The 18,005-nt window shown below is 42.3% G+C and overlaps 2 protein-coding genes and 3 non-coding genes across 25 annotated transcripts in view; all 5 read right to left on the bottom strand.

Moving 5' to 3' along the window:
• The window catches only part of MSH4 (mutS homolog 4), an 84,749-nt gene extending 82,141 nt beyond the window's left edge, over window positions 1-2,608 (bottom strand). For 2 of the 7 annotated variants that reach the window (XR_012034835.1, XM_072834094.1), the window contains exon 1: window positions 2,328-2,608. Coding sequence is in view for 3 of the 7 variants with exons in the window: in XM_072834094.1 (XP_072690195.1) it covers window positions 2,328-2,586 (259 nt within the window). In the remaining 4 variants the exon portion in view is untranslated. Of the gene's footprint in view, window positions 1-1,705; window positions 2,261-2,327 lie in introns of those variants that run through there. The other 5 variants (XR_012034836.1, XM_072834092.1, XM_072834093.1 and 2 more) reach the window with 5 other exon arrangements.
• A 1,795-nt stretch (window positions 2,609-4,403) lies between these two features.
• Window positions 4,404-14,550, bottom strand: RABGGTB (Rab geranylgeranyltransferase subunit beta). Of its 15 annotated transcripts, none has more exons than XR_012034839.1 (10): window positions 12,934-13,925; window positions 11,357-11,554; window positions 10,488-10,593; window positions 10,220-10,341; window positions 9,955-10,025; window positions 9,593-9,645; window positions 9,399-9,509; window positions 7,943-8,068; window positions 5,338-5,491; window positions 4,404-4,975 (listed from the first exon to the last, which is right to left on the bottom strand). XR_012034839.1 is itself a non-coding variant. In XM_072834102.1 (9 exons), exons 1-9 carry the CDS (start codon window positions 14,417-14,419, stop codon window positions 4,839-4,841), a joined length of 996 nt encoding a protein of 331 aa, XP_072690203.1. In that variant the 5' UTR covers window positions 14,420-14,550; the 3' UTR covers window positions 4,404-4,838. The 15 variants fall into 15 exon arrangements, 10 of the variants coding, with proteins under 10 accessions (XP_072690203.1, XP_072690204.1, XP_072690208.1 ...); XR_012034840.1 differs by having other exon boundaries at window positions 4,404-4,979; window positions 5,342-5,491; XR_012034841.1 differs by having other exon boundaries at window positions 4,404-4,979; window positions 5,342-5,491; window positions 7,943-8,052.
• LOC140639237 (small nucleolar RNA SNORD45) lies at window positions 11,145-11,216 on the bottom strand. The gene has a single exon (XR_012036029.1). It is a non-coding gene; the product is annotated as a small nucleolar RNA SNORD45 (small nucleolar RNA).
• On the bottom strand, window positions 12,372-12,453 carry LOC140639238 (small nucleolar RNA SNORD45). The gene has a single exon (XR_012036030.1). It is a non-coding gene; the product is annotated as a small nucleolar RNA SNORD45 (small nucleolar RNA).
• Window positions 13,242-13,320, bottom strand: LOC140639239 (small nucleolar RNA SNORD45). Its single transcript, XR_012036031.1, has one exon. It is a non-coding gene; the product is annotated as a small nucleolar RNA SNORD45 (small nucleolar RNA).
• Window positions 14,551-18,005: the final 3,455 nt, after the last annotated feature.

Genomic DNA, 18,005 nt, shown 5'->3' with positions numbered 1-18,005 from the left:
TGTCGTTTAATATAGTAGCTACCGACCACACGAGACTATTGAAGTTAAATAAAAAAATAACGAAAATTAAAAATTCTGTTCACCACACTAGCTACATCTTAAATGCTCAAAAGCCACATTTGGCTGATGGCTACCATATTAGCGCAGATATGAAATATTTCTATCATCACAGAAAATCCTACCAGTGTGGCTCCAGGTCCTTAAATCTATCTTTTGGATGTAAGCTTTTAGATTTCTCTCCAAAACTTTTAAATGTTCGAAAATGAACTCATTTTTCCCTCAAAACTCATTTTTCCCAGTACTGGCCTACTATTGTCACTTAAGTTTTAAAGTCAGGAATCATTCTTAATTCTTTAATCAATCCTCACACCCAATTAGAAGTCTAGTTAAAAAAAAAAGTTTTTTAATACCACTAAAATTTCCCTCCATCTCCACTCCTATTAGCCCATTTTAAGCGCATTATCGTCTTCAGGGCTGCAAGTCTCTCAATTGTTCTCCTTGATTCTAGTATTATGCCTCTCTAATCCATTCTTCCCATCGTCACCAGTGATCTTTTCCGAAAAAGAAATTTTCTTTCTCACCATTCCTCAGTGTCTCCCCATACCCATCATGCGATAAAATCAAATTCTTTTATTCAGGTACCAGCAGGAACTGGATGACAGATTCAAACTAAGATACTCCAAGAAGTCTGATAAAGATTTGCAAAGGTGTGGACAGGGTGTAAGGATATCATTATAAAGAAGGTGTATAGAACCAGGACAGTGTGCTCCATTATGCAGACGTAAAGGTACAACGGAAGAGAGCGGTTACCAGGAACTAGGGACAGAAAGGGTTGTTTTCTTGTTCTCAGGTTACTTTTAGACTCTAAGCTCCTTCTGGAAACTTACTCATCTTACTTGCCCTCCAATTTCCTTGACCTTCCTTTAACTGTATCTTATTGTCTTCCTTCCGACCTCAAACACAAGAGTAACTTCCAAACCTGAATTTCTCCTAAGTTTCTCTTCTTAATCCAAGATCCATATACTCAATTGCCTCAGCGTGACCCCATGGATATCCTAGAGGTTCTTCACATTGAACATGTCTGTACACAACTCATTTTCCCTCTAAAAGTTGCCTCTCTTACAAAACCCACTTTATCTGGAAATAGTACTACCAACTGGCCAGTCACCAAAGCCAGAATTTGATGCAATAATTCACACATAAAATAATGAGAGCCTATAATGGTACAGACACAAGGGGAAAATAATTATTTAAAAGATAAAGATGGGCAGCCTGGGTGAGGCTCAGCTGTTGAGTGCCACCTTCAGCCCAGGGTATGATCCTGGAGACCCAGCATCGAGTCCCACATCGGGCTCCCTGCATGGAGCCTGCTTCTCCCTCTGCCTGTGTCTCTGCGTCTCTCTCTCTCTCTGTGATTCTCATGAATAAGAAAAAAAATAATAAAATAAAAATAAATAAAAATAAAATAAAATAAATAAAATAAAAAGATGGGGGACACCCAGGTGGCTCAGAGGTTTAGCCCGCCTTCAGCCCAGGGTGTGATCCTGGAGACCCGGGATCGAGTCCCATGATGGGCTCCCTGCACGGAGCCTGCTTCTCCCTCTGCCTGTGTCTCTGCCTCTCTCTCTCTCTCTCTGTGTCTCATGAATAAATAAATAAAATCTTTAAAAATAAAAATAAAAACAATAAAAGATAAAGACAGGACCTAAAAGACAAAGACAGGACTTCTTAACTGGCTGGCTGTTGTGAGTTAACTGTGGAAGTCCTACAGGTCTCTAAGCCTCAGGCAACGCGGTGGTGAAGGAAAAGAACCCGGTTTAGGGACTGGAGGGCTGGATCTACTCGTACTACTCGTAAGCCAGGTGTGCACTGCATTTGTACCAGCGCGAAGTAGGAATCTGGAGCCCGGGGGTCAGAGCGGCGGTCACAACCCACAAGCGGCCTAGAGAAAGAAACTCATCTCTAAGGCCAAACCGCAGCTTGGGAAGGGCTGCAGGCGCGCAGGGCAGGTCTCTGAAGGTAAGAGAGGCACAGGGCGGAGCGGCGTTCGGGAAGCCCGGGGCCGGGAGGACACCGAGGACACGGGCGACCGGGAAGCCAACAGCGGTGCGGCCCGTCACCTCCTCGCCCCGCGCCGCGCCGCGGTGGGCACAGGGGCGCGTCCCCGGCCCGGAGTCCCAACACGAAGGAGCCAGCCGAGCTGCGCGGGAGGACGGAGGCCGAGGACTTAAATGTGTTCAGGTGAGGAGAGGCCCGCTCACGGGTCCTGCCGCCCCCGCCCCCGCCCCCCCGCACCTGCGCCCGCCCCTCCCCCCCGCGCTCCTCGCCTTGCGCTGGCTGCGGCCGACACGGGCCGGGGCCGCGGGCGCTGCTGCTCGGGCCCGGGGGCGAGGACGAGGCCGAGGCCGAGGCCGAGGCCCGCGCGCAGGGGCGGCTCCGAGGGGTCTCCCGGCGCCCACCGTCGGGGCCAGCACCCGGGGGCCCCGCGCCGCCCAGGGCCGGGGAAGCCGCGGGGCCCGACGGCGAGCCTGAGGAGCCCTCGGGCCTCAGCATCCGCAACAAGCTGCCGGGGCAGAGGCCCGACATGTCGGAGCGCGCCCTCGCCCTCGCCCTCACCGGCCGCGCGGGCGTCGCCGCGAAAGGGCGGGAACGCAGTGCGCAGCCGCAGAGCCGGCAGAACCCGGCGCGCAGGCGCAGCGGGTCCCAGCGTCGCCCCGCCCCCCGCCCGGCCCCGCCCCTCACAGCCCGGCCCCGCCCCCCGCCCGGCCCCGCCCCTCACAGCCCGCACCCCCGCCGCAGGCTGCGGCTCTGGGCTTCGTCGGACCTCGCTCTCCTCCATCTGCAAGGATCAGCTGTAATCGGAGATCGCTCTCCTCAATCTCCAAGGGTCACCTGAATGGAATTCTTCAGAGCCCATCAAGGACCATCCAACTTGGTACACCAGTTACTCTCACAGCACTGTATTTTACCAAAAGTGTGTGGTGCTTTTTAGTGTTTCCCACACACCCCCAAACACACGAAGCTTCTTTTTTAAATTTACACACTGTCCATCACTGGACACCCAACGCCAATGACGGTGTAAACAAATTCAGTGTTCAGCTCACTTAACAGTTGCTCTTACAGGGAAAACACAGAAAGGAGCCATTAGCCTCCTACAGCTTACATATCAACAAGGCGGTTATTACAAGGTATTTGCCCATTAAGCATAGGACTGTATGCACAGCACCCTAAGGACCAAGTCAAGAACGGAGATCGCTCTCAGATCCCAATTTCTCATATTGTAGGTACAAATTAATTAGGAAGAGACCATACAAATCCAAACTCTGCAACAAAGGACCTTCAGGAAATTAAGTTGTGCCTACTTGTCTAGAGTATGGATAATACCAACTTCAGAAAAGCTGGGACTGAGAAAATAAGTACTCTACTGTACACTACATATCAACCCTACTTCAATTTAAAAGACCTGAATTCATGCAATTGCTAAATTCTCAGTATATCAGGTGTCTAGAAGAGCATGGTGACTGGATTCCTACATGAGGACTACCCACATGACTGGATTCCTCAAAACACCTTCAAAAAATTCAAATACCATTTAAATAAGATTATGTTCAGGGCACCTGGGTGGCTCAGTCAAGCAAGCATCAGCCTTCAGCTCCTGTCATGATCTCCAGTAGAGCCCATGCTGCATCAGGCTCACTGCTCCTTGGGAAGCCTGCTGCTCCCTCTCCCTCCCTCCACCTGCTGCTCCCCCTGCTTGTGCACTCTGATAAATAAAATCTCTAAAAATAAAAATGTTATGTTCCATCATCCAATTCCAAACTTTCAGAAATAGTGCAATTCACCCTAACTCTTTAAATCAGTGAACTATCAAAACAATGGTAGACATTTCAAGAATCTCACGTAAGCATCTTTCAACAATGTTAAAATTGATCTTGGTGAGTGATGTCCAAGTGAACTCTACCCTCCCTGTGGGGTTTGAATTAACCACCCCAAGACCAATAGTGGCAGGACTACCAACTAAGCCAGCCAGGAGCCCCACTAATCATTATCCTTAAAACTACTAGAGTCATTGCCAACACGCCTGAGAAAATTTCGGCTTCTATTTCCAGAAAAATGTTCACTGAACTACTTTATTTTCACCGAAGAATGTAAAACTCTCAGAATTCTTATACTCATTTTAGTCTTTTGGAAAAAAGACTCAAAAAATGTTGTGGAAAACTATCAACTTCTATTTCCTTAAAGGCTAACAATTCCCTCGGTACTTAACTGGTACATTCTGATATAAAACGTTTTAAAAACAAGAAATGTAGTCTAGACTGCAGTCCTATTCTAAGATGGTGAAATGAATCATTAACCTAAATTAGTGATCAGTTCAGAGTAACCATTAACTTATGAAACAGTCCCAAATTTCAACAGCCATTTATTCTGGTGAATCTTTTAATTCATATATGGATAGGTTTATCATTTTACATTCTCATTGATACAGGTCAATTTACAGTAACCATTATTATATGACATGAAAGAAGCACATAGGAAAATCAAGTAGAACACAGGACTTAAACTTTAAGTCAATAGTTTACTGTTAAGGAAACATACAAATAAATACACTTAAGCAGAAACAAAATACTGTACTCAGGATAACAGCATTGCAGGAAAAAAACCTAAAGCTGAAGATAAAGATCTTTATTTTACAGTATGTATAATTACATAATTTATTAAAATTAATACAATTCATATACAAAATAGTGACACAGTAGTCATTAAATTTGAGAAGCACTTTACAGAAATGTTAAGATGGCAAAACTATACTAAGCATTATCTTGTATCTCCATCAATGTCTAGCTCACTAGTTCAGGCTGAACATTGACTCTCCGAAGCACTTCTTCAGGCATGCAAAAAACAGGACTAACAGGTTTAATCTGTTCTTCTCCCAAAAGTGACAATCCAGCAATTCCAAATAAAGTATGAAAAGGATCTACCTATTTAAAAAATAAGAATTTATAGAGTATTACAAAAACAAAAACTTCTAAAACCCTACTTCTGAACAAATTATATTGGGTTCCATTATATTTTTACTTAAATAATTGCTTAAAATTTTCTGAAATAAAAATGGCTTTAAATTGTTTTTTTTTTTAAATATAGAACCTTTACCATACTCTTTTTTGACAATTTCTATGAACTTGTTTTATACCCTCATATATTCTCCAATAAAAATTAACAGAAAAGTATCCTGCTTTTTTAAGCAATACTTTGATTATCAACCATTTCTAAGTCTGTAAATGCCAGAAAAGTAACTTAAACCAACATAACTATTATATGAACATGTCAGAATTATACTTGCCATGTCTCCTGGTCGGTCTGCAAATCCTCCTGTTTCTTCATCTTGACATGCTAAAATGAAACTTCGCAGTTTCTCTCTATCAATCCAATGAAGCCTTCCAATTATCTTTAGGGAAGCCAACACCCACCACGAATAGCAGACATCTGGTAACTAGGAGAAAAAAAAAACACAGTTGCCACCATTTTAGTTTCTATTCTAAACATGAGGTGGTGGTGGGGATTAGGGATATGCTGACATGCAGTTCAAGATGTTAAAATCCATGAATACAATTACTCAGAATTAAAGATAATCACTGGAAAAAAGACCAAACATTTCAATCCACATCTATGCTAAATGTTTCATAGTTTAGGTACTCAGTGACAACCCTCCCTATACATTGTATCTGCAATGAAACCAACAAACTGGTGGTTAAAACCCATGAAATCCATGGTGACATATATTCTGTTTCCCTAAAAAGAGCATTTTCAACAAGTGCTGTCCAGACAGGCATATACTTTCTTAAAAATAATCTAAAGCTCGGCTGCTCAAAACATGGGTCACTTGAGTTTAAAAGTTGCAGAGTATCTCATTTTTTATTCAAGAATCATTTCAACAAAATCAATGGGTGAGGGCAGCCTGGGTGGCTCAGTGGTTTAGCACCGCCTTTGGCCCAGGGTGTAGTCCTGGTAGACCTGGGATTGAGTCCCGCCTCATTGGGTTCCCTGCGTGGGGCCTGCTTATCCTTCTGCCTGTGCCTGTCTCTGTGTCTCTTGAGTAAATAAATAAAATCTTAAAAAAAAAAAAAAAAATCAATGGGTGATTCACAGGCACATTAAAAGTTGTCCTACCTAAGTGTAGATTCCTGGCAATCCCAAACCTGATCCATTTTCTAACTTAAAAGTTGCCCAGGTTTTTCATTGGATCTTAACTAGCTAGAAAACTACCTGTGGCTATTTCCCCACTCAACTTATTCCTAAATATTAAGCAAGCAAAGCTAAAACAAAAATACAATCCCAGATAAAAGCACCACCATGCCATATCATATTCTTGGCCAAGGATCCAGCAGGATATAGCCCTGGAGTCAAACCTAGACTACAACCAAGTTTCTTTATAGGTTTAAGTGGTTTTTTAAAAATACAAAGTCTTAAAAAAACACCACCACAGTCTTGTAATAGGAAAATCGTAAGAAATTCAAATGTATCATATAATTTTACTGAAACAAAGGTATGCTCACTGGTTTCTTATGGTCTATGGCACCATCTGCTCTTCAGGATAGTTACGTACTTGCCAACAAGATTCTATGTTCTACAGAGCTGAAAACATTTACTACCTGGCCTTTACAGACCCAATTTAGAACATAATGTGTGAGAGCTAAAGAGAACTGCAGACTTGGATAGGAAGGTTTAATTTCCTTTTCTCCAAATCAAAGTGTCAAAATTGGGTTTTTCTAAAAAAACTTAAGCATTTTAAATAAAAATTTTGTGACATAATTTAAAAAAAAAATCATTGATTTGGTAAATTGTCCTCTCACATCCATGAGGAGACATGGAGATTTCTGTACAAGATACGTGTTCATTCAACAGTACTTTTGGTGTCCCAGATGTAAATAAAGCTTTTAATGCAGGACTGATTTCTTCCTGGTATAGATCTAGAACTAAATGTTCAAAGAAACAGCTTCGTTTCATTCATTTTTTTTAAGGCCTCTAAAAACAACATTTATTGTCTTATTAGGGACTAAACAAAGAAACAAGTTCCCAGGCTGATCTTCAGCTTTCCTAAGTCCATATGGTCATGGTTCATGGTTCAAAAGTAGCATGTATCCAGGGTGGGGTAGGGAGGACAGCATCATTCTGGAAGTGCCCACCACCATAGATCTCCGTCTCTGCTCTGGGGTGTGTCCAGAGCTGGATGGATGTGGCTAAGAGCCAGCCATGGCAGGTAGCCGTCCAGTGTTCTGTAGTGCCCTGTTCTCTGGAGGCTGACTGACTGACTTCTGGCTGGTGGATGATGGCTCCTATGCAGAAAGGTCTAAATCTGATTCCAAAGTGTTCTGGGCTCTAGATGAGTGGCTGTGTTGAGAGCAGGTCCAGCTCAGTAGCCCAGACTAGAAAGTAGTTCCCAGTTGAAATATATACTGTCCCACCAGGGCTCCTCCAGCTTAGGGTAGAAAGGGAGCAGCCATGACCCCAAATCTTTTGAGCTCAGAGGCAAAGGCAGTGGGCACCACCACTTCTGCAGACTCCCAAGCCTTCTTCACACAGTGGCAAATTTTTATATACTTTAAAAATTCAAACTATGTCTGAATACAAATATAAATAAAGCTAAGAGCGTTTGCCATTTTTTTGGTTTTCCTTCAGATAACTCCAGATGCTACTTCAGGACAGGAAGATTAGAAGAAAGCTTTGTCATAAAAAGAGCTATCAGAAGGTAGCAAACCCATCTTTGCTTCAAGAGTCTTATAAGTATCTCCACTCTAGTTGTTTTACTTTTGCCCAGGACATTTTTTAGGAAGTACAACTGAAAAATTGCAATGAGGGGAGGGGCAAAAGCACATTATCAGTTTACAAGAAGCTATTGGAATTATAAAGCTATTAGAACACAGTGTATCTTATGAAACAATACCTTCTCGGGCCTTCCATTGAGTCCACCTGATGGTAACTGTCGTTCACAAAGCCACCAACCGAGTAAATCAGAATTTACTTGATGCAACTGGCTAGTAATAGCCAGAAATCCTGTGCAACAATAGATCTAAAATTACAGACATAAAGTATATGTGTATAATAATTTTTCAATTGTAACATAGTGATAAAAACTACTCAATTAAAATGCCATTTTATGTCTAAAAATCTGCTGTTAACAAGTCAGAATTGCAAACATAACTATCTGAACAAATCCAAACATACTAATTCTAGGATCCAAATCTGCAATGAAATTCTACTGGCAACATTTCCTCATGGCTAAAAGCAAAGTTTTTTAAAAAGGTTTTTGGGGCGCCTGGGTGGCTCAGTCGGTAAATGTCTGCCTGCCTTTAGCTCGGGTCATGATCCTAGAGTCCTGGGATCAAGCCCCAGGTCAGGCTCCCCCTGCTCCTGCTCTGTCAAATAAATAAAATCTTAAAAAAAAGTTGTTTTTTTTTTTTTAAAGTAATCTCTCCACACCCTACATGGAGCCTTGAATTTGCAACTCAAGATCAAGGGTCTCATGCTCTACTGACAGTGCCAGCCAGGTGGCTCTTAAAGCAAATTTTATTTTACCTTTTACATATACAATATATAATAGTACAAATACTATTTATCTCTCTAGCATAAGCAAATAAGTGTTCAGGATAGGTAGGGAACTGAATGTTCCATCTACTTAGTTAAAAACTAATGGTCCTCTATGGTAGAGACCTTTGATAATCTTCAAGCAAGTGCCAATAGAGGAAACTTAATTTTGTTAAAATAAAAAAAAAAAAAAAAAAAAAACCTAATGGAAAATAGGAACATCTGGATGGCTCAGTTGGAGCACAGAACTTGATCCCAGAGTTGTTGAGTTTGAGCCCTATGTCGGATGTACAGATTACTTAAATAAATAAAACTTGGGGGGCGGGGCAAGGGAGTGACTAATGGAAAATAAAAACATCTCTCTTTTTTAAAGATTTTATTTATTCATGAGAAACACAGAGAGAGAAGAGAGAGCCAGATACACAGGCAGAGGGAGAAGCAGGCTCCACGCAGGGAGCCCAATGTAGGACTCGATCCGGGACCCTGGGATTATGCGGAGCCAAAGGCAGGTGCTCAACAGCTGAATCACCTGGACATCCCAAAAATGTTATCTTTAATGGTAACAAATCTACTTAGGTTTGCCTGGGCCAAAAGCTTCCACCAACAGGTAATGTATATAAAACAAGCTACTGTAAAAATGCCTTCCTTTATCTGCATTTAAGCAATTCTTACATAACATCTCATGTTACATTAATTTTAATTAACTTCATTCATATATAAAAGACACCCAAACTGCTTTTAATGTTATTTTCCCAGTTTACCACACTACTTATCCCTTCAAAACTGACATATTTTAATCTGCATTAATAAATTACCTGCCCAGCATGGGATTCAGAACCTGGCCTGCAACCAAATCCACCATCAAAGTTCATACACGATAAAACAAATTCAATTGCCTTTTCCACATTAATAGCGTCTAGCTTCCCCTACAAACAGAAAAAATAAGCCTATTGAATTCCAAAATAATCACGGGTACTTTAATTATTCCAATACAATATTCAAAACTTACCAACAGAGCCAAGGTTGCCACCGCACAAAAAGAGAATCTTGTATCTATTTCTCCTAAAAGAAAAAGGAATCAAATGAAAACTAAGTGCTCCCAGAGGTATCTGATCCTAGTACATAATGCCAGTTAACTAAAAACAAACTGTACAACTACCATGGTTAAACTTCCAAGAGTTCAAGCTTAACATTTACTTTTAAATCGCCAGGAGGAAAGCTAAATCACAAGTAAATGACTTCTAAGAAAATCAAGAACTAGAAAATTGTCAAAAATACAGCAAATTATCTTAAGTTGCTTAGAGCATCAAAAAGGGAAAATAACAGAGAACCAAAAGGACTATTCAATTTCTAAGAGGACAATAAACTTACCCTATTACATAAAAGTAGATTTTCACATCCCATGAAGCAGCTGGTCTCTCCGGCCTGCACTGTATTCAGCCCTAAAGCAGAGATTATCTACATTTATCAAGTATAGTACTATTCCCTCCCTCCACTCAAATATCTAGTAAGTTTGTAAAGTTTTTTGAGTACTTCTCCCTTGTCAGTAAATAGTTTGTGTAAAAAAAAAAAAAAAGAAAAGAAAAAAAAAAACTTTACAAAGCCACCAAATATTGGGGGAAAAAATTTCACCTACCTCATCTCTTAGACTGGCCCCCTCTGTTCCAGTTCTCCTGTATGCTGATATAACTAGCACAGTGCATGCTGGAACTTCCAGCAGACCATTTAACTTCAGTAAGACCAGCTGCTTAGTGGGACCTGAAAAGATCAAAAACTTAAAAATCTCCTTATAATTATTAGCAAAGCCTCCTAAAAACTTCCAACAAACCTTATCACTACAATAAACACCAAAACAGAGATTCTAATATTGGTATTCTGGGTAGCATGGATTAGATGGACATTACCCCATATATCTCCAGCAAAAGAACCATCTTCTTTCTGTAGACTCTGAACATATTCCACAACTTTATTTACATCAATAACATTAATACTATCATACAGAGTAAGAATCTGTAATAAAAAAAATAAGTAAATACGTCAACACTGCTAAGTTTGTTCTGATTTTCTTCAACTACCTTTTCAATCTTCAAGCATAACTTTGTTCATACATACTATGAACTTTTTAGAAACGTGCAGACTTTCTACTTTGCCACAGTATCAACCCAAACCAGTAACATAAATCATTTATTTCCTACATATAAATTGTAACTTAGCATTGCAAAACTTTTATATTTTTACTAACTTACACGTACTGAAGTAGACTTTAAAACCATAATTCTGGGGCAGCCCGGGTGGCTCAGCGGTTTAGCGCTGCCTTCAACCCAAGGGCCTAATCCTAGAGACCCGGGATGGAGTCTCCCGTCAGTCTCCCTACATGGAGCCTGCTTGTGTCTCTGCCTGTCTCTCATGAATAAATAAAGTCTTAAAAAAAAAAAAAAATTCTTAAAAGAAACAAACATACACAATTCTGGATATTCACTATTATCAAAATTAAAACATTTAACTCCACTTGGTGATTTTCAAATTATTTATATATACTGAAAATAAACATTTTACCATTCAAGGTCTCAGTGTAATCTTACAATTGACATCAACTTTGGATTCAGCTAATACATGCCATCACATCATTGACCTTGTAGAATACAGGCTTTGTTTGAGAAGATTAGGTAAACTTTTTGACATTAATTTTGTCACGTTACTAATACCCAATTCAATTTCTCCATTCTCAGGTAAAAGAATACAGCAAGACTGCTAAATCTTAGGAAGTATTTACCTGGACAGCACTTAGAGTGTACAAAAGATGGGGGTCATGTCCAATACTAGCACTTATTCCACCACACTCATGTTGACATGACTTAATGAAGGTCAGAATTTCTTCTCTATTCATCCGATGTAGTTGTCCCATCAGATCCATCACAGTCAGACCCCAATAGATCCCACTCATTCTCAAATATTCAGACATACAGTATTCCTGAAATACACAATTACTTCTATGTGCCAGTTTGAATCGATGCAGGGTCAAAGTGATAAAATACATAAAACTAGCCACACTTACTGTTTAATTCAATTGATCCTAACATCAGTATTTATTTTAAATTTGTGGCTCTCAAATTTGGGGGAATGGGGAGTAGTATCAGAGATGCAGATAATAAACACATCTGTCAATGACCAGACAAATAGGACTTTAATTCCTAAGAGCCAATCAGAAGTAGAAGTAAAAAATATACCAACTTTTCTCAAGTTTGGGAGAAAGTATTTTCCTTCAGAGTATCCACATATTATTAGACATCCATCCTACTAATACATGGACTATGGACACAGCCTCATCTACTACCTATTAGTAATGATACAACCTCTTGAAAACCAAAATGGCCATGGTATGCAGAAGTCAGGCATAAAAACTGATACAGAGAATAGTCCAGAAATAAATTTTTGCTAGTCCCATGTTCCGGTTTTCAATCAGGTGAATAGTCTCAATAGTTTGCTGTGAACCCATATTCTGGGTTTAGGCAATCAGCTGGTGAGCACTAGATAAAAAAGGCAGGGATAAGTCAAGACCTAACCCTTTAACTAAACATCCAGGGAAAAAATAAACATGGTCCTAACAACTCCATCAAGGTTATGGAAATTCAACAAGTCACAAATTCATCAATACCAGAGGTTTCCCAACATGGTAAATTAACCCAGTTGTTTAGACACTACAAGGAAAAATACTGACTTCCAGCTTCATTACTTTTTTCCTAAGAATGTCCCAGAGAAGAAGTTTGAACTGAGGGTAAAACTTTTTCAAGGTCTCAGCGTAATTCTAGAGCTTGTGTTATCACACATCAGCCATTTAGTCAGGTAATACATGCCAACACATCACTGACCTTGCAAGTAATACCTCAGCTACAAAAGTACAGGCCTCTTCTGTAGCTCAAACCTCTTTTAAGAATCTGGGTAGATGGGGAATCTATTCTGTCTTGCAAAGCCTCTAAGATCCATGGCTAATTCTGATAAACCCTCAACCTCAGGTGGCCAAAGCTACACGCACTGCACTTCAAGGATCTTCAGTCCTTGGCAAGCAAGAGTTAGCATTTAAAAAAAAAAAAAAAACACACACACATGGACTGTAGGGCAGCCTGGGTAGCTCAGCGGTTTAGTGCTGCCTTCGGCCCAGGGTCTGATCCTGGAGACCCGGGATCGAGTCTCACGTTGGGCTCCCCGCATGGAGCCTGCTTCTCTGCCTCTCTCATGAATAGATAAAGAAAATCTTAAAAAAAAAAAAAAAAAGGGCCACACATACAGACCTACTTAATGTTTGTGCACTCACTTCTTCAAAATAAACATTCAACATGAACTCATACGTACATAATCATCTTTCTTGGAGCCATAGGACGCGATATAATCCGCATGCTTCTCTAACAGCAGTGTGTCAGGTGCATCTGACTTGATGATAACATCCTTCTGCGGTGTGCCCTTTCCAAATAAAAAGCAGGGACTTAATAACTTTTTCTCTTTTAATGCCTGACCCCAGTGCACATACCCAATATACATCAGAACTTTTTTCACTCGGATCCCATCTTGCCACACGCCAACTTTCTGTTTGAAAAGCCGCCACCTCATCTGCCTCGAAGCAACCTGAGCCCTGAAGCTCCTGCAAAGATTCGGGTATTTCTCAGGTCTCAGAGTAATTCTAGAGCTGAAGGAGTAATCACCAACTGCAGATTCAGAATACATGCCAGCTCATCATCGACCCAAGACCATTTTCACCCTCCTCTGCGGCTGCTTCTCTCTCACTTAAGAGTCCTAGTAAAATCAACACCAAAAAGGACCTCCGAGCTTCCCAGTTGAGGACGACCTAAAAGCTTGCACGCCGCACAAAGTGGCAACCCTACAATCAGATCGTGGCCAGCCCAGGATTTACAGTCCAGTTCTCTGGGGACCGTTCTAGGGATCCTCGCCTATTCGGTTCATGCTCATGCTCCTCGGGCCTCCTCGCCCCCAGCTTTTAGTCTTCATTTCTTCGTGTGCAACAAGCCTTCCGGAAACCAGGCTGCTGCTCTGTGGTCGCCTGCTCACTTCTCATCCTAGCTCCTTGTGATCGAGGCAGCAGTTCACTCCCTGCAAGTGCATCATGACCACCACCGAGAAAAGAGAATCTGGTGGATTGCCATCGGATCCCGTTTAAAATGTACTGCATGGGGACGCCCGGGTGGCTCCGCGGTTGAGCACCTGCCTTCGACCCAGGTCGTGACCCCTGGGGTCCTGGGATCGAGTTCCACGTTGGGCTCCCTGCGTGGGGCCTGCTTCTCCCTCTGCCTGTGTGTCTGTGTGTGTGTCTCATGAATAAAAAAATAATAATAGTAAAATTTAAAAATAATAAGATAAAATTTACCGCATCTTCAAAGACAGTACCGGTGAGGACTTTGTAGATTCTGAGCCCACAGACACATAGGAAATTTTTTTTAAAAAATTATTAAAAAATAATAAAGGAGCAGCAGCACCGACTGCCCAAGGCTTTTTTTTTTTTCTTCTTCTTTTTTTTTTTTTTTTTTTTTTTTTCTTGAGTTGTTAAGAAATCGGGCCGGCGAATCTTGAGGCCTGCCTGTTAGGAGGAAGCCTAGATAAAATTAGAGGCCGCGAGGTCCGCAGGAAACGCTGAGTAATACTTCACCCTCCCTGTGCCCGGAAAAAAGAAAGAAAGAAAAAAAAAAAAAAGCAAGTTCCAAGGCCCGCGCCTCCCCCGACCGCTCCCCGACTCTCGCTCAACCACCCTCAGGCAGGGACCGGCCGCGCGGGCCCGCGGCAGCCACACCGCCCCGGCAGCGCCGCGCGGCACCACCTCACTCACCATGACTGAGACCGGAAAGAGAACTCGGGCGCGCTCCGCGGCGGATTTAGGCGGCGCGCGCCTGCGCAGAAAGCTCCCGCCGGGGCCCTCGCGGGCAGCGGCATAGCTGACCGCGCTCCCGCCTGCAGCGAGGAGCGGCTGCGCGGCTGCCCGAGGACCCCGCCGGCTGCGCGGGGCTGTCCTCGCCGCCTGAGCGCAAATCCTCGGGCACCTGCCGCCGTCTGGCTCGTGGTGCCCCCGCGCCCTTGAGCCGTCGCGAAGTCTCAAGCGATGTTTAAGGGCCTGAATGGCCTTTAAAAAATAAATAAATAAATTTGTTCTTGAGGCCCCTCGTGAGTCCGAAGATCTGAAGTGGGTGGTAATTAGGAGGATTTTTGCACGCAAGGAATTGTTCGATAAGCCCAATAACTTCGATTTTTCCCGGCCCCGGCTGCGGCTGTCTCCCCCGCTCCCTCCGTGTGTGCCTCGAGGGCTACGACCTGCACGTGCTGTGGATTGCTTTCTGCAAAAGAAACACCCGCGTGCTTTCCGCGAGCTTTCCGCGCAATTCGGGTTTGCTGGGCGTGTAGGTCAGCCGTCTTCCTAGGTGCCCCCGTCGGGCTTTTCCCACGTCTGCATTCGGAGCACCTGTCAGGACACCTGGCCACCCGCCCCCTGACCCTTGGTGTGCTCTGGGTGAGGATGCACACCTTTATGGACGGGACGCACTGGCCTATGGGGACCATCAGTAACGAAAAGAGTGTTGGATCTGCTATGATGGTAGATCTCTCTCTCTCTCTCTTTTTTTTTTTTTTCTCCCTGTAACTCTGTGATTGTTCCATTTATAGTTTGAGGCCACTTTATTAAATGCGTGCAAGTTGGGGATCCCTGGGTGGCTCAGCAGTTGAGCGCCTGCCTTTGACCCAGGTCATGACCCTGGAGACCCGGGATAGAGTCCTGCATCGGGCTCCCGGTGCATGGAGCCTGCTTCTCCCCCTGCCTGTGTCTCTGCCTCTCTCTTTCTCTCTCTCTCTCTCTTTCTGTGTCTCTCATGAATAAATAAATAAAATCTTTTTGGGGGGATCCCTGGGTGGCGCAGTGGTTTGGCGCCTGCCTTTGGCCCAGGGCGCGATCCTGGAGACCCGGGATCGAATCCCTCGTCGGGCTCCCGGTGCATGGAGCCTGCTTCTCCCTCTGCCTGTGTCTCTGCCTCTCTCTCTCTCTCTCTCTCTTTCTGTGTAACTATCATAAAAAAAAATTTTTTTTAAATCTTTTTTTAAAAATGCGTGTAAATGGAGCCTTTCTTTCTGGTGAGTTGATACTTTGACCATTTAGTGAGGACGATCTCTAGCCCTAATACTTTTTGTCTTAAAAAAAACAAAAAAAATCTCCCCTAAAGGCCTGGATGGCCCAGTGGGTTAAGTGTCTGAGGGCGGTGGCTCAAGTCTGGACCTCAGGGCGCCGGGATGGAGCCAGCGGCGTGGAGCCCCAGGTGAGCCCCAGGAGCCTGGATCCGCAGGTGAGTTTGCGCATGCGCTCGCTCACTCTCCCTCTCCCCTTTCTCCTATCCCCTCTTCCAATAATGCTCTTAAAAAAAAAAAAAAAAAGGTCTGCCCTAAATAATAATGTAATTTCCCCAACTTTGTTTTGCCCCCACGTCAAGTGGGGAAGGGATGTGTAGACAGAGGGAAACCAAGGGACAGAGGGAGTGGTCAGACATCCTGGGAAAAGCAGTGCACAGAGTAATAAGACAAGCATCAGATCCAAAAGGTACCGTTTAGGGGCGCCTGGGTGCCTCAGTCAGTTAAGCATCTGCCTACGCTCAGGTCATGATCTCGGGGTCCTGGGACTGAGCCCCAGGTGGGGCTCCTTGCTCTGCAGGGAGCCTGTATCTCCCTCGCCCTCTGCCCCTCCCCCTGCTTGTGCTCTCTCTCTCTCTCTCTCTCTCAAATAAATAAATAAGATCTTTAAAAAACAAACAAAAAAGCATAAAAAGTACCATTGAGTCAATAACTGCTGAAAGAATGAAAAATAGGCCTTACGTCTTACTTCATAAATTCATTCAGTGAATATGCACTGGATGTCTAGAATGTGCCAAGTATTATCGTAGGTTCTGGGGTACAATGGTGAGCAAAATGGAAATATGTATAGGAAGCATAAGTTCTAGCAGTTCTTATAATTACATTCAGTAATTCTATTTCTAGGTACTTATCCTACAAATATAGTCCTTTGAGTATGAAGTGACTTATTTGCACAACTATTCATAGTGGCAGTCTTTATAATAGCAAAAGATTGCAAATATCTTAATGACCACCAAAAGGTTGAATAAGCTATACTGTATTCATTATGCAGCTGTTAAAGAGAATGAGGAAGCTCTGCAGACATTGCTATGGAAAGATCTCCAAAATATACTAAGTGAAAATAAAAACAGAAAGTGCCAAACTACGTATAGTGTGCTACTATTTGTGTAGAAAACAAAGGAGAAGAATGTATGGATATATTTGCAAATACACAGAATTACTAAAAGCAACTGCCTACAGGAGGTGGGTAAGCTGTGGACAGGATTAAAGAGAGGCTTATTTTTCACTGAATACCCTGGTACTTTTGAAATTTGGTATATTTTACCTCTTCAAAAAATAAAAATATCCCCTCTCCAAAGAAAAGTAGCTACAAAAACATGCCAAAAAAATTGGTTAAAGACCAAGTTCATCTTGGAGCACCTAGGTCAGTCAATCGGGCATCTGGCTCTTGGTTTCAGCTCAGGTTATCATCTCAGGGTCCTGGATTGAGCCTGGTGTTGGGCTCTGTGCTAGTGGGGAGTCTGCTAGAGGATTCTCTTTCTCTCTCACTTACCTTCCACCTGTTCTTGCTCTCTCTCTTTCTCTAAAATAAATAAAATAAATCTTTTTAAAAAATCACACACACAAAAACCCAAGTTCATTTCTGCCTTTAGACCTGTGCTGTGTGATACAGCTAAATGGAACACTTGCAATATGGCCAATCTGAATTGAGATGTGTTGTGAAGTATAAAATACACACCCTATTTCAAAGACTTAGTAGGAAAAATAAAGTAAAATATCTCATTAACAATTTAAATAGTATTGATTGTTGAAATAATATTTGGGCATATTGGGATAAATAAAACTAAATTATTAATTTCATCTATTCCTTTTTACTTTTTTCTCTCTTTTCATTTCTTTTTTTGTTCTGTTTTCTTTTTTTTTTTTTTAGTAATCTCTACACCTTATGTGGGGCTCAAACTCACAACCCTGAGATGCAGGGTTATGGGAGCTGTAGCTGCATCTGCTTTGTTCACCATTACATATTATATAAATGAAAAAAAGTTTCTCTTTACCTATAATTTTGTTCAAAGCCCATATTGTGACTATGAACACAATTTCATCACCATTCAGCATCTAAACTGTTTCCAGTCTGTTCTAACATCATTAAAATGTCACAGAATAGAATTTCCAAGGGACAAACAATACCATATTTTACCTAAGATGCCATCGATTATAAGATACATCCCAATTGCAAAGATAAAAAGTTTGGAAAAAAAACAACCGATGGCTAGTAACATAAAACCTTATCCAGATTTTGAGATGTTAAA

Source organism: Canis lupus, chromosome 8 (assembly GCF_048164855.1).
Source record: "Canis lupus baileyi chromosome 8, mCanLup2.hap1, whole genome shotgun sequence".
NCBI classification, from domain to species: Eukaryota; Metazoa; Chordata; class Mammalia; order Carnivora; family Canidae; genus Canis; species Canis lupus.
Note: the sequence above shows the minus strand (reverse complement) of the source record. Positions and strands in the feature narration are given on the sequence as shown.

What these genes read in the sequence shown, in the direction of transcription:
- RABGGTB (XM_072834098.1), bottom strand. Translation starts at nt 13,302, where the DNA reads ATGTATTCTGAATCTGCAGTTGGTGATTACTCCTTCAGCTCTAGAATT. An exon ending in TTTTGCTGGAGATATATGGG is followed by an intron (nt 9,646 to 10,487) that starts GTAATGTCCATC and finishes TTTTTCTTTTAG; the next exon opens with GAGAAATAGATACAAGATTC. An exon ending in TCAATGGAAGGCCCGAGAAG is followed by an intron (nt 5,492 to 7,942) that starts GTATTGTTTCAT and finishes TTTTTCTCCTAG; the next exon opens with TTACCAGATGTCTGCTATTC.